The sequence below is a fragment of the Polyodon spathula genome, chromosome 16, assembly GCF_017654505.1.
Source record: "Polyodon spathula isolate WHYD16114869_AA chromosome 16, ASM1765450v1, whole genome shotgun sequence".
Classification (NCBI taxonomy): Eukaryota; Metazoa; Chordata; class Actinopteri; order Acipenseriformes; family Polyodontidae; genus Polyodon; species Polyodon spathula.
In genome coordinates, this window is record NC_054549.1 from 37,399,585 (window position 1) to 37,419,512 (window position 19,928).

Here is a 19,928-nt window from a genome sequence, read left to right on the forward strand (position 1 = left end):
ATTCAGAACCAAAATAACATCACACACTGTAGTTCTGTGCTTTAGAACAAATGATGTTCAAGAATTGCTGCAATGTTACCCTGATACAATATGTGAAGGAAACACCTCGACACTTAGAGGAATATTTTCAAAGCGTTACTTTCAGTCCTATTTTTTGGGGATCATTTACGAGAGCAATCAACATTGATGTTACCAATCTGAGAAACAAGTTGACCGTGCTCAAGAGAACTACGATAACTATTATTAACTATGCTAACTATATTACTTAGTTGTTTTGGTTTCAAAAAAAGGAGCTAATTAAAGACTGTAGGTAACATTTTGAAAATATTTCTCGGAGTGCCTCATTATTTCCTTAAAGGGTTTGGTCTGAATCGCGCTTCATTCTCTAGTTTAACTATATTGTTTTTAATTACTATTGCTCAGCGCTGTATCAGTATTCAATGTTTGCCTCATTCATTCAAGGAAGCTGGCTGAACTGCTCAACAAAGGAAATCCCATTTGCAGTGCAGTAAAACAAAAAAAGTCCAGCGCTTGTGTCTCCCTGTTTCCCACACTTGCCGTGAATCCAGTAGGAACCAGTCAGATGTTCTTTCATTTCCCAGCCCTTGCTGCTCTCCAGCTTTATCAGAATTACCCATTCAGAAATCACAGCTACGCTTCTGAAATACGCGGAGGTCTCAGGTGTAATCTTGGGTACCAGAAAACAGGTTTAATGGCAGGCTGTATTCCTAAGTCCATGTAGGTACTAATAGTCTAGTTTATCATAACATCTTATGTACATTGTATCACATTCCTGCAGGGTGATTGGTTTCAACATCATCTGTGTTTAAAAAAGCACAACACAACCACCTTAAAATTGATAAAGACACATCTGCCTCTGATGACATCACCACATGCGGTACTTCACCTCGGACAAAAAAGTCATTCCTACATTTCTATTATTTTGATAACAAGTGATAACAATGAATGCATTGTCTGAAGTTAAACTCCTTTATAAAAGACTTTCTTTCAAATAAAAATGACTTTCTGTTGACTGAATGTAGAAAAACAATACAAACATTTTCAGCTGGATCTTATCTCTTTTCTTTCTTATTTTGTTGTAATAATATTTCAATGTATTTAATAAATGTAAATTTGCTCTGTTGAGAAGTTTTAAAAAAAAAAATAAAAAATCCAAACTAAAACAAATGCTGTTGCAAACTTTACACAGGAACTAAAGCTTAGTAAACCTGTCCCTTTAATTTCACTGAAAACCACATGACAGCTTTGTCACTGAATGACCTTTATCCAGCAAACTTGAAGCAGCGTTAGGATCCTGCTATGAATGTTCTTAACATGGTCTCTTTGGCAAATCCTTTGTTCTTTTTCATTGGATGGTTGAATGAATATGCTAGAAAGTCAAAGGATGGATTCACACAAATATCTGAAGAAACTGTCCTGCACAGACAAGTGGTCAACACTCCTGAAAGTGAAAATATTCACTTTAAAAATGCGTGTAAGTACCTAGTGGAGGCGCACAAAAACCACAAGGACAGATCTCCAGAGGTAAAAACCATCTCAGGTCTGCTGGTGGCCTTCCCCTTATAAATGTTTACCACTGTATCTTTGCACAGATTTTTTGCAGTTTTCCCTCATGCTTTTCCCATGGTTATACTATGCATTTACCATAGTTTACACTGGTGTGCCATGTTTATTAATATGCTTTACCATACTTCACTATTCTTTACCTGCTTGCCTGCTCTTTGTGCTTCAGTACACTTTGCTATGCTTTTACTATGGTAAACTTTTAATAGTGTCAATAAATACAATAAAAAGATCAGCTTTTCCACCTGGGATTAGAATTGCCTATAGCAGGTCATGTTGTGAAAAGGCAGCAATTCAACAGAGGAGTAGTGATCTATAACAGTGCATATCTTCTTTCACAGTGGAAGTCAGCACGCTCTAGGGTGACCAGCAAGATCGAAGGTATACGATTAGATGAAAAGCAGTCCTACTGTATAAAGAGGCTATAAGCCCCCTGTTGAGCCAGGCTTGAGGTTAATGAGTGTGGCCGTGTGGTGTAGCATTTAGAGAAAGAGAGGTAAGAGTTGGCAGAGCCTGGGTTTCAAATCAATGACCGCAAGAACCCCCCACCCACCCCACACACACACACACACCTTTCCTGAATCTAGGCTTAGAAACTGGATCTCAGCAGCACTGGATCTCAACAGTTACCAGGAGTAACAACGAGATTGACTGCGCCTTAGACAATAATGTCCAACAGGTAGTGTAGTGCAGGTGCGCAGATCACCAACAGTTAATAAAATTGTAGACATGCACTAGATCCGCATCCCTATTTTACACCGTGTGGGTGTTCTTCACCTGTTAGCACTGTGGATGCTCCTGAGCTGACATGAAATGCCATATTTGACAGCATTCCGTGTGCGGATCTGTTACCCTGAGAACACACACACACACACTGAGATCTTTAGAATCTCTTGGATCTCTGGACGATCCTCCTGGTGCTCCTCAGAGCTGCCAGCTCAGCGCCGTACACAGGAGTGCAATGATGAGGAAGTGGCCTTGCTGAGGCCTCGTCCCCAGACTGTCCTGCCCCTCGCAGCCTTCTCCGCTCCAGCCCTGGTAGCACTGGCAGCGGAACTGCTCCCTCATGCGCGCCCAGGCCGGCTTGGTGAGCTGTCCCCTCACGTTGACCCTCCTGTCCTCGGGACCATCCCCTGGCCGCACCTCGATGCTGAAGCTCTCGCTGTCCAGGTGCAGGTGCACGTCAGCACCGGGGTCCCTCCGGACGCAGCGGCCCCTCCCGCTGCACTGCAGCCGGCTGCACAGCCTGGTCGCCGTGGTGACGTTCACGATGTACGGCCCCAGCGTGCGCTCCAGGTACCTGTTCAGCATCAGGCAGTTGCTCTGCGGAGGGAAGCAGCTCAGTGAGGTCTGAGAGAGGGGTCAGGCTGTAGAAAACAAGCTAGCGGTTTGTATCACAGCTTTTCTATTGTCCTTTTGTAAACTGACCAGAACTTAAACATGGCACGTATACTTTTCATACTGTACTGTAAAGTGCTAAATTTGAAATGCTAAAAGCTACTAATAAAATACATACATCCCTTCATACATCCTCTTTGCACACATTTCTGGGACTGTGAGGCTGGAACGTTATACATTAACTATATATTGTTGCTATCCATTTCGATCTGACAAACACATCAGTGATATGATTTGAAATCAATTCAATCCAATGAAATAGCATTCAGTTGAATACTGCCCTCGTTAACCATTGCTCCCGTCTCCCAATGCCCACAGTGCAGGGCTGAGTAGAGCTTCCATTGAGGAAGTCTTACCCGGTTGCGTGAGTAGTCGATGCCACCCCAGAGGACAACCCCATTGGCTCCCAGTGCAGCGCTCTCTCCGATACTGGAAACCAGGTCTGTCTGAAACACAGACAACGCCAAGTCAAGACTGTGCATGAGGAAAGCATCAGCAGGGGGAAGACCACTCACCTGCACCTGGAGAAGCTCTCACTGTCACACCACTTTAGTGCCATCTAATTTCTAGAACTTCTGTATTACTACCTGATCTAAAGATCTAGGCCCAGTTTCAGACTGCAGTACTGCTGTTAGCCACCAGATGACAGACATGACACACTTTTTTTTATATATATATATATATATATATATATATGGTTTGATAGCTTAGCTATACTACATACCAGGGGTGGCCAAAGTTTGCCCTTTTTATTCCTGATCTTTGATCCAACCATTCTAAACTGTTTAAACTGAACCGATTAAACCACTGTCCAGACCCTGAAGTAGTTTATGATCTCATTTTACCTGTTAAACCTGGAGTGGAATGGCCCTCCAGGGCTGGGATTGGACACCCCTGGTATAGACTGTGCATACTGTAATCATAAAGGCCTTGAAGATATTCATATTTTTTATTTGTTAACCTCATTTTTTTTTTTAATTCAAGATTTTTTTTTACTTAAATTTTTTTTTTTCTACTATTAAAAAACAAATTTCAAAAGGTACCAAAATAACCCCCTTTTCACCGAGCTGTTGAATAAACTGCACATGTGCGCACACACCTCTGTGAGGGGAGTCAGGGAGTAGGCGTAGAAGGGGCGGGTGTAGGCGAAGATGGGAAGCGAGGAGTCCGAGTCGGGCAGATCTGCCACCCTGAGTGCCTCCCGTAGGCGAGCCCTGGTGTACAGCCGGCCCTGAGGTGAGGACTGGAGCACCTCGGGCAGGTAGACAGAGGGGTACAGCGCCTTACTCTCAGCGAAGAGCCAGGCCAGCTCGTTATTGCGCTGCACCTCCAGCGGGGGGCACTGTCCTGTGTAGTTCTGGAAGCCTTTCTTGTACTCGTGGTTGTAGCAGTCTGGGAAGAGATAGAAGCCCCACCAGCCCTGGGGTCGCAGCATCCTGCCCAGGCGGAGGGTCTCGGTGAAGAAGCGCTGGGCTGCTGTGTTGAACTCCCAGCTCGCCTGCTGCTCCACCTGAGCACAGCACAACTCACTGACTTTCAAGAGGTATTATTATCAGGAAATTTTAGGGTTAATAATATGTGAGTATTATGTGGTTTAGTTATAATTCTGGTAGTTGAAAATGGGTACAGTAGCTGCCACTTGAAAGAAGAGAACCACATTTAGAATACAAACTAAATCTGAACATATATCTTCATCTTTTCTCCACAAGCGGAAGGTCTTTGGAAATGCCCACAGCTTTACACACTGAGCAATAAGACACTGTCTGTATTTATAGAACACAGTTCTCAGTCTATCTCTCTCTATCTGACTCACACATAAAAAAAACACAAACTATTGAGAACAGAGAATTAGTGAAGGGCTAAAAATATAAGACTTACACAATTTACTGTCAACAGCAAACTAACCAATTTAACAGATTATCAAATATCGAGGGAGCACTGTGTAAAAATGCTCGTCTGTGTGTACGCCGTTTTACACGCGTGAGTAAATTTCAAAACACATGAGCGTAGATTACACTGTGTAACACAATTTTTGTTCCTGGGTAGTAAGTGTTATTTCCTAATTGCTTATGCCTCAAAAGTATAGAAAATGGCTATTATTCCCCACAAACTTTGCTTTTGTGACCAGGACAGTGATATTTCAAAATATCACTATTTCCAATGGGAAAACGGGCAAATGTGTGTCTTTTTGTTCACATAAAGTCAGAAAAAAACAACATACGAATCCAATACGAGTAGTTTTTCGAGATTTACGATTATACTGTAAATACACAGTACACATTACAGTATAATTGTAAATCTCGAAAAACTACTCACTTCTAAATCTTTTGTAGTCATTTTTGTATTACTTGAGTATAAATACATGTTAATTTGGATTCGTATGTTGTTTTTTTCTGACTTTATGTGAACAAAAAGACACACATTTGCCCGTTTTTTTTTAAATATCACTGTCCTGGTCACAAAAGCAAAGTTTGTGGGGAATAATAGCCATTTTCTATACTTTTGAGGCATAAGCAATTAGGAAATAACACTTACTACCCAGGAACAAAAAAAAAAAAAAAAATTGTTACACCGTGTTATATGGTTAAACTTCACCAGTGCAGTCTTTGCAATACCTTGTATGCGGGCCAGTCAGGGTGCAGCCCCCTCACCAGCTCCCTTGATTTGTGCTGGTAGATGTCCTTGCTGCCCCAGTTTCGGACCCACTGGGGGCGCCACTCCTCCCAGTCCACCACGGCCAGCCCGGAGAAGTGCGGCCATGGCAGGGTGTGCTCCACGTCGGCCACCATCTTGTCACAGTGATCACGAAGGCTGTTGTTCTGTGGGCTCCCTCCGTTCACCGGCTGGCTCAGGTTGTTGTAGTAAGGGTACAAGCCCAGCTGGTCGAAGTAGTAGATGGCCACGCTCTGCCCGGTGAAGGCCTGCTCCGGATTGGAGAGGATATTAAAGCTCTCCAGAGACAGCGGGGCTTTGTGCCGGGACTGGCACTGCTGCGTTGGGGCGTTCCAGAACACCAGGAAGGGCTCGTCTGGCACCAGCGGAGGCACGGCACGCTTCGCAGGCTGGGACTGAGAGAGCTGCAGGATAAGGGCGAGGCACAGGGCTGAACGACAGCTCAGCGCACTCCGCGGGATAAAGTGAACAGTCAACTGAGGCTCTTCATCGCTGCCAATGGTCCTAAATGGGAACAGATAGTGTTAGAGCCCCTTCTTAATCTATAGTTTGTAAGGCAGTGTCTAAAAGGCTTTCCGTTTGCTAGCTCCATAATCTTGGAATAAACAGAAAGAACTGAATCTTACTGACTCGATACCTTTCAAGTTCAAACCAAAAAATAGTAGTGTTTTTATTTTGGCTGGTGCTCCTAAATTGTTTCTTGTAATCTGATCTGATGGATCGGTTGTATTAATTGTGCATGTTTTTTTTTTTTTTTTTTTTTATTATTATTATTATTATTATTATTATTATTATTATTATTATTATTATTATTATTATTATTATTATTATGCCACCTTCTGACCAGGTCTCCTTTGAAAACCTCAAAAATGTCGACTGTCTGTTTTTAAATGGAGAGTGTCACAGTGAGAGAGTGTCACTCACAGCTTGAACAGATCCCTCTCACAGTGAGAGAGTGTCACTCTCAGCTTGAACAGATCCCTCTCACAGTGAGAGAGTGTCACTCTCAGCTTGAACAGATCCCTCTCACAGTGAGAGAGTGTCACTCTCAGCTTGAACAGATCCCTCTCACAGTGAGAGAGTGTCACTCTCAGCTTGAACAGATCCCTCTCACAGTGAGAGAGTGTCACTCTCAGCTTGAACAGATCCCTCTCACAGTGAGAGAGTGTCACTCTCAGCTTGAACAGATCCCTCTCACAGTGAGAGAGTGTCACTCTCAGCTTGAACAGATCCCTCTCACAGTGAGAGAGTGTCACTCTCAGCTTGAACAGATCCCTCTCACAGTGAGAGAGTGTCACTCTCAGCTTGAACAGATCCCTCTCACAGTGAGAGAGTGTCACTCTCAGCTTGAACAGATCCCTCTCACAGTGAGAGAGTGTCACTCTCAGCTTGAACAGATCCCTCTCACAGTGAGAGAGTGTCACTCTCAGCTTGAACAGATCCCTCTCACAGTGAGAGAGTGTCACTCTCAGCTTGAACAGATCCCTCTCACAGTGAGAGAGTGTCACTCTCAGCTTGAACAGATCCCTCTCACAGTGAGAGAGTGTCACTCTCAGCTTGAACAGATCCCTCTCACAGTGAGAGAGTGTCACTCTCAGCTTGAACAGATCCCTCTCACAGTGAGAGAGTGTCACTCTCAGCTTGAACAGATCCCTCTCACAGTGAGAGAGTGTCACTCTCAGCTTGAACAGATCCCTCTCACAGTGAGAGAGTGTCACTCTCAGCTTGAACAGATCCCTCTCACAGTGAGAGAGTGTCACTCTCAGCTTGAACAGATCCCTCTCACAGTGAGAGAGTGTCACTCTCAGCTTGAACAGATCCCTCTCACAGTGAGAGAGTGTCACTCTCAGCTTGAACAGATCCCTCTCACAGTGAGAGAGTGTCACTCTCAGCTTGAACAGATCCCTCTCACAGTGAGAGAGTGTCACTCTCAGCTTGAACAGATCCCTCTCACAGTGAGAGAGTGTCACTCTCAGCTTGAACAGATCCCTCTCACAGTGAGAGAGTGTCACTCTCAGCTTGAACAGATCCCTCTCACAGTGAGAGAGTGTCACTCTCAGCTTGAACAGATCCCTCTCACAGTGAGAGAGTGTCACTCTCAGCTTGAACAGATCCCTCTCACAGTGAGAGAGTGTCACTCTCAGCTTGAACAGATCCCTCTCACAGTGAGAGAGTGTCACTCTCAGCTTGAACAGATCCCTCTCACAGTGAGAGAGTGTCACTCTCAGCTTGAACAGATCCCTCTCACAGTGAGAGAGTGTCACTCTCAGCTTGAACAGATCCCTCTCACAGTGAGAGAGTGTCACTCTCAGCTTGAACAGATCCCTCTCACAGTGAGAGAGTGTCACTCTCAGCTTGAACAGATCCCTCTCACAGTGAGAGAGTGTCACTCTCAGCTTGAACAGATCCCTCTCACAGTGAGAGAGTGTCACTCTCAGCTTGAACAGATCCCTCTCACAGTGAGAGAGTGTCACTCTCAGCTTGAACAGATCCCTCTCACAGTGAGAGAGTGTCACTCTCAGCTTGAACAGATCCCTCTCACAGTGAGAGAGTGTCACTCTCAGCTTGAACAGATCCCTCTCACAGTGAGAGAGTGTCACTCTCAGCTTGAACAGATCCCTCTCACAGTGAGAGAGTGTCACTCTCAGCTTGAACAGATCCCTCTCACAGTGAGAGAGTGTCACTCTCAGCTTGAACAGATCCCTCTCACAGTGAGAGAGTGTCACTCTCAGCTTGAACAGATCCCTCTCACAGTGAGAGAGTGTCACTCTCAGCTTGAACAGATCCCTCTCACAGTGAGAGAGTGTCACTCTCAGCTTGAACAGATCCCTCTCACAGTGAGAGAGTGTCACTCTCAGCTTGAACAGATCCCTCTCACAGTGAGAGAGTGTCACTCTCAGCTTGAACAGATCCCTCTCACAGTGAGAGAGTGTCACTCTCAGCTTGAACAGATCCCTCTCACAGTGAGAGAGTGTCACTCTCAGCTTGAACAGATCCCTCTCACAGTGAGAGAGTGTCACTCTCAGCTTGAACAGATCCCTCTCACAGTGAGAGAGTGTCACTCTCAGCTTGAACAGATCCCTCTCACAGTGAGAGAGTGTCACTCTCAGCTTGAACAGATCCCTCTCACAGTGAGAGAGTGTCACTCTCAGCTTGAACAGATCCCTCTCACAGTGAGAGAGTGTCACTCTCAGCTTGAACAGATCCCTCTCACAGTGAGAGAGTGTCACTCTCAGCTTGAACAGATCCCTCTCACAGTGAGAGAGTGTCACTCTCAGCTTGAACAGATCCCTCTCACAGTGAGAGAGTGTCACTCTCAGCTTGAACAGATCCCTCTCACAGTGAGAGAGTGTCACTCTCAGCTTGAACAGATCCCTCTCACAGTGAGAGAGTGTCACTCTCAGCTTGAACAGATCCCTCTCACAGTGAGAGAGTGTCACTCTCAGCTTGAACAGATCCCTCTCACAGTGAGAGAGTGTCACTCTCAGCTTGAACAGATCCCTCTCACAGTGAGAGAGTGTCACTCTCAGCTTGAACAGATCCCTCTCACAGTGAGAGAGTGTCACTCTCAGCTTGAACAGATCCCTCTCACAGTGAGAGAGTGTCACTCTCAGCTTGAACAGATCCCTCTCACAGTGAGAGAGTGTCACTCTCAGCTTGAACAGATCCCTCTCACAGTGAGAGAGTGTCACTCTCAGCTTGAACAGATCCCTCTCACAGTGAGAGAGTGTCACTCTCAGCTTGAACAGATCCCTCTCACAGTGAGAGAGTGTCACTCTCAGCTTGAACAGATCCCTCTCACAGTGAGAGAGTGTCACTCTCAGCTTGAACAGATCCCTCTCACAGTGAGAGAGTGTCACTCTCAGCTTGAACAGATCCCTCTCACAGTGAGAGAGTGTCACTCTCAGCTTGAACAGATCCCTCTCACAGTGAGAGAGTGTCACTCTCAGCTTGAACAGATCCCTCTCACAGTGAGAGAGTGTCACTCTCAGCTTGAACAGATCCCTCTCACAGTGAGAGAGTGTCACTCTCAGCTTGAACAGATCCCTCTCACAGTGAGAGAGTGTCACTCTCAGCTTGAACAGATCCCTCTCACAGTGAGAGAGTGTCACTCTCAGCTTGAACAGATCCCTCTCACAGTGAGAGAGTGTCACTCTCAGCTTGAACAGATCCCTCTCACAGTGAGAGAGTGTCACTCTCAGCTTGAACAGATCCCTCTCACAGTGAGAGAGTGTCACTCTCAGCTTGAACAGATCCCTCTCACAGTGAGAGAGTGTCACTCTCAGCTTGAACAGATCCCTCTCACAGTGAGAGAGTGTCACTCTCAGCTTGAACAGATCGCTCTCACAGTGAGAAAGAGGAGGGGGTGCAATATTTACAACCCAATATCTTACATATGAGCTTGTTTTGTTTTCTGTGCAGAAAGGTCATTTGCAGCAAACATGGAAAATGAAAATTTACTAGCAGTGGCAGAAATTAAAATGAACAGGCGTCCGGCTCCTTATCACAACTAATGTAAAAGCAATGACTGTATCACATCCTCAGTGCCAGAATGCACAGCTTGTACTGAAAATGTATTTTTTAGAGAAATGCATTTTTCTTTTATGTTACAGTTTGGCACCGATGATGATGTGTTAATCACATTGTGATCCAAATCTTTACTATTGCATTGATTTGGATTTTTCCCAGTCTAGACAGCTATTTGAACTGAGCCCGGCGTGATGGAGAACGTACTGATGGATGGCTGCCTATCTGACAGACAGGGCAGTGTTTCATTAGAGACGAGATGGTCAGGAATCAGATTCATCCCAGCATGGGGAGCTGCTGAATCTGTCACAGCTGAGTGATACTCTTTGCACAGACTGAAGTCCAAACAGCTGCTGCTTCTCTCTGCAAGCTCACTGAAAGAGAATATCTGTGCACGATACAACGCTAATCATTTTCTGATTGCATTGTGTACTTACATATATCATGCAAAAACATGTACACATGAAGTGCATTGCAACTATGCAAATAACATTGTAATGATGTGCAAGTACACATGTATTTACTCAGCAAATAGAGACGCTTAATGTAAAGTGTTTCAGTAAATAGAGACACTTAATGTAAAGTGTTTCATTGTTCTACATGGATATAGAGATGCAAAGGTCAGCTCATCCAAATGAGTGAAATTTTATATCTATGCAAAAAAAAGAAATAGCAGTGAAAGTCAACACATGTCTGTTCTGTTCGAAGTGAAACTGCAAAGAAGTGGACTGCCTGCCTGCAGATATTATTAAGGCGTGACGATCCAGGCAAGGGACAGTGAGTAAGAGCCTTGTTTGATCCCCCTGCTCTCAGCACCCACTCCTCTCCCCAGAAGCTCGCGCTGCGAGTGTAACTTGAGCCCCGTCCTCAAGGCCGCCAGGTTTAACATTAGAAAGGTTGTCATAGCGACCGGCCTCCACATGCATTCCCTGCTCACAAGTGATGACCTCGTCTCCTGGAGCGTGACAGAAGGTAACCCTTTAACTGCTGGGCGCAACTCCAGTGCTGGGTGCTCCCTTAATAGAGACCAGTGCTTATCCTACTATGATATAGACTATATATATAGTACATTGATAAGCCTCTCTACAAACAAGCATTCTGTAAATTCGGCATCATTCTTGGGTCTTGACTAAATCTCTATTGAAATGAATGGTGTGAGCCCCTCTACCATCCGGAACCTGTCTGTTCTGGAATCCGACATGATGTGTAAGTCTTATCTGTTTAACATCAATGGAAATCTGACTGTGCAGTCCAGGCAGAGTCTTGTGCTTTTTCTTTCTAAATGTATAACGAAATATGTTGTGTGCTAAAAAGCCAAAGGAAAGTAATCCAATTCTTGAATTACTGGGCATACCTGGACAGCACCCCTACTGTCTGCTCTGCACTGGAGTTTCAAAGTGTTCAAATAGTGTGTCGTTGAAACCAATTCTTTTGGGTACAGTATTATATTTTACAGCAGCTCTGTAATCCAGCACAATCTATAATTCGACACAATTTGTTGGATTAGACAGGTTTCACTATGCATCGTTTTCTTAAACACTCAGCTTACCTGTGCTGTAGCATGCACAAATGCTTTGCTTTGCTGTACTGCACTTTTAGAGAGATGTTTACTCATTTTTATTTTTTTGCAATAAGTAATCCTGTTATCAGTTGTAGTGGATTATCCTAGGATTCTTAGACAGGGGTGCTAAGTGCACTGTAAATACAATGTAAGTGATTACATAGCAATTAAACAGTACTTTACTGGCACTGATCTGTCTGTGGGTTTTTAGATCCCTTAATTGGGGACCGAGCTCTTTCACAACAGGCATAATTAATCATGCCTGCCTGTGTAGACATATGAAGCAATATAAAATAAGGCTACTGCGAGCTGCACGGATTTGTCTTCTTAGCAGATGAATTTCAAAACTGCTCAATGCTGGTTTTCTTTTCACTTGCAAGCTCTTCACCTCGATGTAGCATCCAGCAATGCTCAACTGGATTAGGAAGGGGCTGAACCAATAAGCTTGCTGTCCCCACCCCAGTGTTGAAACATGGAAGCAAAAACATTGTCTATTCCCTGAAACATGGAATTAGCAGAGAGGGTCGCTACTTCTGGGCAACGCTGTATTTGTTGTGTCACCTGTATTAGGAAATAAAGGTGGCACATTTTGCAGCAGCTGTTGTTGTGTTAAGTATCCACAGGTAGCTGTAACTATGGAATCTGACTATGGAATCTTGTTAGTAGAAGCAGCTGCTCTCAGAGACTGTGCAGCACATAATGTCAAGAGCAGTTAGTAAGTAAATAAGTAAGAAGGATGGTTTCTGAGTCCCATGGGGATTCCAGACTACCTACAACTGTGAAAGGAGAAAACAGCAATTCCAATCCTGGAATGAATAAGAATAAGCTTCATAAGACTGCTTATATGCTCCTAAATTAAATGTCTTTTACAAAGATATAAACCTACTGATAACCATAACCCTAACCCTAAAATTCTCTGCACAGATACGTTTTATGGACTCTAAAATAAGGAACAATGACATGAAGAAATAAATGCATACATATACAGCTAAGGACAAAGGTGTTGCATCACCTAAAATTAAAACAAAAACTATATGAACATAATTTACATATTTTATTTAACACAAAGCAAAATGTGTTAATTCTATAGGCTGGCGCATAAGCTTTGCCCATAGCTGTATATACACACACACACACACACTAATATATATATATATCCTTATCCTCCCGCCCACAGAATTACACAGGTGTGCTACTAATTAAAGCTGTTAAAGGGGGCGCACAGCAAACCTCTTCTTGTTCAGTGAGTAGGTGATAGGCTCCCTCCTTCACGTGTTGTCAGGCAGGGCTGCTTGTTCCTGATGCTCTGCAGTGATACACTGAGTTAAGGAATAAAAGTTGCTGGACTGTGAAGTGAGCTGTGGCAGGGCCCTCATGTTTATTTATACCCCAGAGCACTGAAGTGTCTCAGGGCTGTGCTGAAAGCATTAAATATTAATTCATCCATCAGTGAGTGAAGAAAAGCACAATTCAAAGCTTCTAAAACCGAACCTTGAAGTTGGGCAGACCCAGTCTCTCTGAGAAAGGAACGAAACAACTGAAAGAGGGGATGCGTTCTAATCAGAAAGGAAACCCAGCAGAATTCTGCGACGTCTAGGATTCCATGAGTTTCCTGAAGTAAACATCTCTTCACAACTACCTTTCATATTCACTCAATCACAGGTAAAATTTCTAAGGGACTGTACAGTGAGGCTGATGAATGTTCCCACTTTATCAGTGTTCAAATGAAGATATTGAGACCTTGAGGCTTTTCCTTATCTATCATATTCATAATTAATCAATGCACTTATCATAACTATCGTATTCATAATCAGTACACTTACCTTGTCTATCATATTCATAATTAATCAACACACTTACCTTGTCTATCATATTCATAATTAATCAATACTTACCTTGTCTATCATATTCATAATTAATCAATACACTTACCTTGTTTATCATATTCAGAATTAATCAATACACTTACCTTGTCTATCATATTCAAAATTAATCAATACACTTGAAAGTCATACGTTTAAAAGCAAAAGATAGCAGAGCTGTTCTGTTTTTATTGTATTTTATTGAAATCTTTGCAGTTGCTGTAACTACATTTTTTTTATTTATTTAAGTAATGTCTAGGAGAATTAATAAATATATAAGTCAATCCTGATGACTGGTTTATTTGTAAATTTGAAGAAAGAAAGAAAAATAATATAATGTATGTTCCACTGGTTATGTTTACTCTGTCCCCTGTATGGACACTTGCAACCCCGGTCTTGCCTGTACATTACTCCCACTGCATCATTCATCTTTTCATCTCCCACTGCATTCCTACCGTCACTATTCACCCTTTCTCATTGCAGCCTGGTCTTGCCAGAGACTCCTACAGGTGTGCATGTGTGTGTGTGTGTGTGTCAACTCCAATTAGAAAATTAAATCAAGCAATAAACCAAGCAGTTAACTTACCGGCAGCCAGTAAAAGCCATCCCTGTGTGCTTTTCTTGAAAGAAAAACCCCTCCTCAAAACAGAAGCCTCTTCTGAGTTCTTGTCACAGCGAGTCAGGTACTTGGCAATCCTTTGTCCCCATGTATCCTGTCCCTTCCTCGAAACAGAAGCCTCTTCTGAGTTCTTGTCACAGCAAGTCAGGTACTTGGCAATCCTTTGTCCCCGTGTATCCCGTCCCTTCCTCGAAACAGAAGCCTCTTCTGAGTTCGTGTCACAGCAAGTCAGGTACATGGCAATCCTTTGCACTCCAGTATTCCCCTCCCACCCCACCCCACCCTGACATTCCTAATCTCATTCCGCTACAATCCTACTCACTCTTGTTACCGGGCTTGTCTGTGTGTGCGGCCACTGACTCTGTGTGCAAGAGAAGCACTGCTAGTAAACTGGAACAGACCACTTGAGCCTTGTAAAGAACTAGTGATGGATAAATCTGTACCTGTTAATCCCCCTTTGGCTGAAGTGGTTCGCTCCATGTTTGAGGGGAACAGCTGCTCTCCTGCAGGCCCCCTCCCTTGTCCAGGAATACACCGTATGCTAACCCAGCACTCTCTCTCTCTCTCTGTCTCCCCTCGTCACTTAGCTGACACAGGCTCACACTCTGGTGACTCTCCCAACCATGTTTGCCTACGGCACACAATGGCACCTTAAAGCTTTCCATTTTCAATTTAGTAAAAGATTAAAGATAACCTATCCCTATGACCTGAAATGTTTGTGGGTTATCCAGTTCCACCCCCCCCCCCCCCCCCCCCATACCTTTTTTTAAATTTCTCCCCAAAGAAATAGTTTTTGATTGTAATGTTTCTAAAATGAGATAGATCTGAAGAGTCTCAATAAGGGTTATCCACGGGTGCCAAAGGGTGTCGACTGTCGCTGTACAGCTGGCATTCGCCCCAGTCACCGTACACAGCTCACACTGGACTCTACATGCTCCAGGGAGGCCCAGCTGCTGTGAAGCAGGCATGACGTCCAGCTGATGGGTCAAGTGCAGTGCCGGGATGGCATTGTCCCCTCAGAGTGGTTCCTGCAACCTCCCCTCCCCCTCCTCGTCCCACTGCAGCCCTGCTCCATTCATCAGGAGACTGCCCACTGATGACACAATCAGCCATCTGCTGTGGGAGTGACAGGACAGAAAACACACGAGACACTTTACTCCAGACGGCCACCACCCATGCACACACACAGCATTGTGCAGCACTTTCTGCTCAAACTGTTTTTAACATTTCACTAACAGTTCTGATTTTATAAGAGGTTGCAGTGCACTATACGGTGATCAGAGTACGGCCCCCTCTGTGAGCAAGAGTTATTTGCACTTCTTTTGTTAGAACGGAGCACGAAAACACAAAGACTTCTGTGTGAGTAAAACAAGCTATCAAAAGCCTCAGAGACGGCTGTCTTTCCCACTGTAGGAGCAATAGAATGCAATGCAGGCTTGGGGCCCGGCAGGGTTACTTGAGAAGCACTGCTTTTAAAACAGAAGGGGCCGTGGACTTCGCTTGAGGCTAGTAAAGCCCAGCTACATTGTTAGGATAGGATGCATGTCCACTAGGTGCAGTCAACATTCAGAATTCTAACAGGAGACATAATCAGCCATCTCAAGGGATACATTCATAAACATGTTCCAAAGTGGATCTCTCAGGAAAATTCGTCAAGAATTTGTAAGCGTGCTAGCACATGCTTTTGAGAAAATGATTTAAACAAGCAGCCTAAAGAACGTGGAGTTCAATAACAGCATTGATAAGCTCCGCAGGCCACATCGACATTATATAAAACATGTAAAGGCTTGATCGGAAGCCATGCTGCTATAAGGGAAAACTGCAAGCAGATTTGTAAAGGCTTTTCTTGAAGTGACTTTGTCAGGTCTCAAACCCCAAACTTCACAAAGAGAACATGTGTAGTTGAGCTGCAGTGGAAGTGGATGCACTAAGGGACCAAGGCTACATGCATGATATTTTAGGTCCAAACAGAACATCTCAAAATGTGTGTCCGGGGGGGTGGGGGGGTGGGTAAGTCTTGACAACTTAATTTCCATTTACAGAGAGGAATGTCTTCAAAACACTAGGGGTCATGAATCTGCCTGTACTTGAACCACCCACCTATATCATTTTAAACCAGACAGTATCTAAAAACAGTAAGTGGAGAGAATGTGTTTGTGTGTTGGGGGGGGGGGTTGAGGCAGATGAGAAGGGACAGTCCATTATCAAACAGGAAGGAAACATTATACAAACTGTAAAGAAGCACAGCACTTAACGTCTTCCATTTAAAAGCGAATCCATAAAGTGCAGAACCCATATATTCTATGAACAAATTGCTCAGCGGACATCTGGTCTGTAAAGAGTTTGTTTTCAGTGAACCTTGACTGTGTCGACCAATATCATTTTATTTACTGAATATTAATCGAATATAAAATAGGAGGCGTATATATCATGGAGGGAATCAGTTCCCCTAAGGTTCTGTCCCAGGGCTTGTCATTGGGAATCCCCAAGGTGGCCCAGAGTCAACGGCAATGTGACTGTGAAGTAAGTAAACATTAGGTTTTTTAAGTTAGGGTTAGGTTTAGGGTTGGGGTTGGGGTAAGGGTTAGGATTAAGGTTTAGGTAGAGTTGGGATTGGGAAGGGTTAGAGTTAGATAATATACAGGAGGTGGAACATCAATAGTCAAATAGGCTTTGTGCTTCTCTAATCAGGTCACCAATACGGTTAATGAAAAGGATCGGTTTCTATTATGCTTAAAATTCTCCACCTGCGGACCGTCCATCGGATAATAATTAGGTTTGTGGCACAGTAAATAGCGGAAGCAAAATGCCACAAAAAGATAAACTTATGACCTGCCCAGATGAGACTAGATCATTAGGCATTGATCAGTAAAAAAACTCTTGGCATGCAAACAGAGCCATTAAGAACGATAATGTATGACCCATGCATAATGCATAAAACGTACACGTGCAACGTATATTTTTGATGTCTTTCATCCTGTTGTTTCCGACCACAACAACAAATCAGTCTATATTTTATTTCTTTATTAGTTCTGCTTTATTCTGTAAAATGAATTAACACTTCCCAAAACATAATTCCACGTTATGTATACTATTAAAAATAAAGTATAACAATTTTTTTTCTTTGCAAAAACCAAAACAAAACCGTTCCTAATCAGACTTGCATTCCCCAGCAGGATATTTTCTGAGCTGTCGCAATACTATCAGCAGTTTTAATTATATATATTTTTAAAAATATATATATAAATATGGTTTCTATTTCCTTTACAGGACTAAAATAAGAAGCATGATTTTCTTTCTGTGTTATACATTTAAAGAAGAAATCAAAACAACACAAAAGAGAAGCACATGAAACCCACGGGGCATCTCATGTGAATAAAGATCAGACACTGGGGCTGCTTTGCCTGTGTGAGGTGGACTGTGCTTTCAGCAGATCTTACAGCATGGTAGGTCGCAATATTATTATGAGTCCTCTAATGTTTTAGAAAATCATGTTTTATAGAATGGGAACCACAGTCTCTAAGCTCACTGTGAATATCACAGAGTGCAGAGCCAAGCTGCTTCCTTGTCTGGGTGTCAGCTGCACATATTCACTGACTGAAAATTTCTATTTCTGGTTTGTCTATTTCTTACTTATTCAATCCCGAAGTGTATGTAGTGTATTTCCACTTGAACTTTAAGGCTGCAGCGTTGCTTGTTTTTCAATATTCTAAAGCAATTTGAAAGAGTCGCATGAACAATAACTCTCTTTCCTCGCTCAACAAGTCCTTTTTCATGCAACTGGTGAATCTAGAGGTTCTGGAACTTTCTAACAACTTCCTTGCCAAGGAGACAGATAATGATTCTGGTTTTCTTTTAGGAGAACCGGCCTTTCAGAGCTGTGTCAAACCTCAACCTCTCGTTTAACTATAACAACAACACTACTTTCCATAAGCTCTACCTCTGATGATTTCAATCACATGAAAGCATTGCAAGAGCTGACCATCACTGGTTGCTTCTTTCAGAGTGTGGATGAGGCTTCCATTAGACCTCTAGCCAAACTCCTCAGGCTGAAAAGAATAGAGCTTCGGCTTAATTTTATCGACAAACTCAACCTGTAGCTCTTTGCCAACAAGACTTCCCTCAAGTACATTGGTCTTTCTGAAAATGAAATCATTTGTCAGAACTGCAGAGAATTTCCAGGTGTTACTCCATCCCATAGGAAACTACTTTCCTTCGGTCCTGCAGACATGAACACAACAGGGATTCAGAGTGACTACCCAGAGGAGCAGCAAACATTAATTTCCATGCTTCAAAGGTGCAGCCCCTACAAGATGTTGAATCTGAGGAAGAATAACCTCATCTTCATCCAACCTGAGCTGTTTGAAGGTTTCGAGGACATTAAGTGTCTGCTCCTGTCTCACAACAGCATAAGTCAGGCGTTCGACGGGAACCAGTTTACTAACCTGAAGAACCTCAGATTTCTGGATCTCTCATACAACAGGATTAACTTGTACTTTGAAGGGGCTTTTTCTGAGCTGCGAAGTCTGGAGGTGCTGGACAAGAGCAACAACAATTACCACTTCATGTTGAATGGGATGGGGCACAAGTTAGCCTTTGTTGCAAAGCTTTCCTCCCTCAGGGTCCTAAACCTGTGCTTCAATTCCATCTCTGCCAGGATCTCACAGCGCGTGTACAGCACCTCGATAAAGGAGTTCATTTTCAGAGACAACCGCCAGGACATCATGTGGCCCACTGAAATCTACTTCAAATTCTTTAAGAATCTGAACAATTTAACCAGGCTGGACTTATCACTGAATCATCTCACATGCTTACCTTCAAAGGTCATACAAAAGCTGCCGTCGACTTTAAAAGCAATGTACTTCCAAAAAAACGAACTCACCTCTTTCCCTTGGGAAACACTGAAGTATCTCCCCTTTCTTGACGTTCTCGATCTGAGCAACAACTATTTCGTGACCCTGTCTAAAAACATGGTGCCCAGCAGCTTTATTCCGGTAAACGCTACCGTCCGCGAACTTACCGTAAGTGTCAACAAGATTAGCACAATCGAGAAAGACTTCTTCCACAATGCTACAATGCTGTCCAGCCTCAACTTGAGCTACAATCTGATGCAAAGAGTGGAGTTCGCCGATAGCTTGTTGAGGACACTGAGTGTGCTCGACATCAGGATGAACCCTTTGATCTGCACATGCGACTCCATTTTTTTTGAATTGGTAAGCAGGTTTAACATCTCCATTCCCTTCCTGACCAACCAGGTGCCATGCCCTGACCTGCTGAAAGACAAAAGCATCTTCAGCAGCGGCACATTAGTCTGCCCAGACAGCCACAATGTGTTCTTGTTTTCCTCCTCGTTCCTCTTGACTCTTCTTTTCGTGATCATACCAATGCTGAAACAGTTCCTGGGCTGAGACGTGTGGTACACATTCTATATCTGGTCTGCCCGATCCTGGGGGCTCTTTACGAAAAGCACCGAGAGCAAAGACTTCGATGCCTTCGTTGTGTTCAACAAGGAACAAGGGCCTGTGTCAGACTGGGTCTACAGCTAGCTCAGGGTTCATCTGGCGGAGACTGGGATCCACTGGCTAAGGCTGTGCCTAAAGAAGGAGACTGGGTCCCGGGACATTCTTCCATTGAGAACCTGTACAACACTGTCCAAAATAGCAAGAAAACAGTGTTCGTGTTCTCCAAGGGACAGCCTATGTGA

The 19,928-nt window shown here is 43.7% G+C and overlaps 2 protein-coding genes across 2 annotated transcripts; one reads left to right on the top strand and one right to left on the bottom strand.

Annotated features, from left to right (window-relative positions):
- Nucleotides 1–1,134: 1,134 nt before the first annotated feature.
- Nucleotides 1,135–14,469, bottom strand: LOC121328259 (hyaluronidase-2-like). The gene is made up of 5 exons (XM_041272844.1): nucleotides 14,192–14,469; nucleotides 5,598–6,159; nucleotides 4,082–4,492; nucleotides 3,339–3,428; nucleotides 1,135–2,907 (listed from the first exon to the last, which is right to left on the bottom strand). The coding sequence occupies exons 1-5, from the start codon at nucleotides 14,209–14,211 to the stop codon at nucleotides 2,509–2,511; spliced, it is 1,482 nt and encodes a 493-aa protein (XP_041128778.1). The 5' UTR covers nucleotides 14,212–14,469; the 3' UTR covers nucleotides 1,135–2,508.
- A 2,832-nt stretch (nucleotides 14,470–17,301) lies between these two features.
- On the top strand, nucleotides 17,302–19,632 carry LOC121328334 (toll-like receptor 9). Its single transcript, XM_041272952.1, has one exon. The coding sequence runs from the start codon at nucleotides 18,454–18,456 to the stop codon at nucleotides 19,630–19,632; it is 1,179 nt and encodes a 392-aa protein (XP_041128886.1). The 5' UTR covers nucleotides 17,302–18,453.
- Nucleotides 19,633–19,928: the final 296 nt, after the last annotated feature.